We start from the raw sequence: 2,367 nt of genomic DNA, 5'->3' as shown, positions 1-2,367 counted from the left end.
ACACACACACACACACACACACACACACACACACACACACACACACACACACACACACACACAGAGAGGCTCGCACGCTCGCAGACGCGATTGGGGGAGGCAGCAGAGCGCCCCGATGATGGTCCAGGTGGCCGCCTCACTGCCCGCGTGCTCGTCCAGATGCTGTCTGATCAGAGCCTATCGGATTTCACACCGTCCGTCCATAACAGTAGGACCCTTAGGTCCGGTGTGTTAGGTCCTACTATCATGGTCCGTCCCATCGAGAACCCCTGCGAGGTGGGCCGGCCCGCCGCGCTCCGCTGCTGAGGCGGGTGGTCTATCCTCCGCCGCGAGGCACTCGCCCCGTCCCACTATATATACCTTGGTCGACCAGCACAGCACGGACCGCGGGCGCGGTATAAGGTCCAGCTGACAGTGGCAGCTGCCCCGCCAGCTGCAGCGGCTACTCCAGGGCGTCCAACGCGGTGCCCACACATCGCCGGCCGCCTCCCGCTGCACCCACCTCCTCTACTCGGCCAAGTTGACCAACCGACGAGTCGAGCTGGTGGTGCAGACAGAGACTAATACGTATTACTTACTTACAAAAAGTTTAATTGACCAAACTTGAGAAGTACCTTAGAATTTTTTAAAGAACAACAACACAATTTTTAGACTATTTCAGAGGTTTAAAAGTCCTTGTAGCTTGGGTTATAGTGCGCGCAACAATTTATCTCCTGTCTTGAAGGGGGTTTCGCTACATTGACGCGTCTGAACACATAGTGCGGCTAGATTTCCGGTGTGTGACACGACTTGCAAACCACGTCGATACACGTGGGTAATGCGCTTTGAATAGTTCTTCGCTCCAACACGCAGCGTACAGTTTGGTCAGTGCACGGATATTTCACAGGGCGTACAAGGACGAGCCGCCGCAAGGTACGCAGATCGCACGCCGCTAGCTCCTGGCCCAGGTCGGGGAAGTAATTGCCCTTGCTATCGGTAGGGAAGGCACAGAATATACGGAGCTCCTGCAGAGACGAGGCATTGGCCCGAATCAATGACAGCATGGTGGGCTTGTGGTCAACATCAAAAGACACCTCAAGCCAAAGCAGCCTGCCATGCTGCGAGGGAGGGAAAGTCAGATTAGGACCTTGGTAATTGTGCACCGCCAAGCTGCGCAGCCTGGGCATGCGCTCCACACAACGAAGCTGATTCTCGGTAACATAATATAAACAAAGTTCTTCCAGCTGTAACGGCAGGTCCGGGTAGTCCACATTCTTAGCGCATTGAACTTCCAGTCTTCTGAGTCCCGACATCTTACGCACCTCTTCCATGACGCAGGGCTGAACATCCCCCGAAGTCACCAGCTCCTCTAGGTGCGCACCCATGACCCGCAGCAAGTCGTCAGAGCCGTCACCCGTTAAGTACTTCATGCTGCGAGGCATGGACCATTTCTTCGGGATGTCACGAAGAATGTCACTCACTTTTAGACGACCATTGTCGAGGTGTTTTTCATTTATCCATAGAACAGAGATCAGAGGCGGCCCCACGTAAGCCGCAGCAGGGCCGCGAGGTTCGGCGATGGTGTCGTCAACCTGGAGAGATAGACAGTGGATGAGCACCTACCTAATCAACACAACACCAACATGGCTGCGCACCTGCTTGGTGACTCACCTTTCCCAGCTGGCCGTCCGCCCGCAGCTGCAGCAGAAGGACGGGCAAGATGTCGCCGCACCCGCCGGGCTGCACAGAGGCCGTCCAGGCGTTGCCACCCTCCTCTTCGGCTGTGACGGTGCACTTGGTGGAGGTGAGCAGGCGGTGGCTGGCCTCCAGCTCCTGCGCCAGCTGCAGCGGCTCCTCCACGGCGTCCGACGCGGTGCCCAAAACGCCGGCCGGCTCCCGCTGCTCCCGCCTCTGCACGGCCTCCTCCACTTTGCCAAGCTGGGCGACAGACGACTCCAGCTGGCGGTTCAGGGACTCGACTGCTAGAGGCACCACCCGCCGCAGTATCTCCACCACCTTCCTCCCCGCGTCCGCGCCGCGCTGTAGCTGCTCCAGCTCTGGGTCCTCGGTCCTGAGCTTCTTGCAGAGTGGGGCGTGCTCGTCTTCTAACAGCCGGATCGTTAAAAAGCTGTCGGGAAGGTCCTCAAATCGTCGTATCCTAAATGCCTGAACATACGGTAATTAAAAACAAGATTCAATAAATTTGGAGAAACGGCAAAGCAAAACTTTGGTTGCTACTTTACACTGAATCCATTATAGTAGCTATTATGTTGGAACATCATGAAATATCATGATGACTTTAGATTAAAACAGTTTTACTCTCTTTTCATATCAGCAGTGATGTTCTAAATCTTAACATTTTCATTGTTTTTTTTGTTTTTTTACAAA

General features: G+C 55.0%; 1 protein-coding gene across 4 annotated transcripts in view; it reads right to left on the bottom strand.

Moving 5' to 3' along the window:
• Nucleotides 1-2,367, bottom strand: part of LOC113205376 (uncharacterized) — a 9,082-nt gene that overhangs the window by 1,823 nt on the left and 4,892 nt on the right. Inside the window, exons 3-5 of one of the 4 annotated variants that reach the window (XR_008012232.1) lie at nucleotides 1,651-2,145; nucleotides 1,302-1,571; nucleotides 361-541 (exon numbers count right to left, since the gene is read on the bottom strand). Coding sequence is in view for 3 of the 4 variants with exons in the window: in XM_052275765.1 (XP_052131725.1) it covers nucleotides 765-1,571; nucleotides 1,651-2,145 (1,302 nt within the window). In the remaining variant the exon portion in view is untranslated. Of the gene's footprint in view, nucleotides 1-346; nucleotides 542-570; nucleotides 1,572-1,650; nucleotides 2,146-2,367 lie in introns of those variants that run through there. The other 3 variants (XM_052275767.1, XM_052275766.1, XM_052275765.1) reach the window with 3 other exon arrangements.

This window comes from Frankliniella occidentalis, unplaced genomic scaffold (genome assembly GCF_000697945.3).
Source record: "Frankliniella occidentalis isolate FOCC.00 unplaced genomic scaffold, Focc_3.1 Scaffold900, whole genome shotgun sequence".
In the NCBI taxonomy this organism is placed as follows: domain Eukaryota; kingdom Metazoa; phylum Arthropoda; class Insecta; order Thysanoptera; family Thripidae; genus Frankliniella; species Frankliniella occidentalis.
This window is presented reverse-complemented; position numbering and strand designations above follow the sequence as displayed.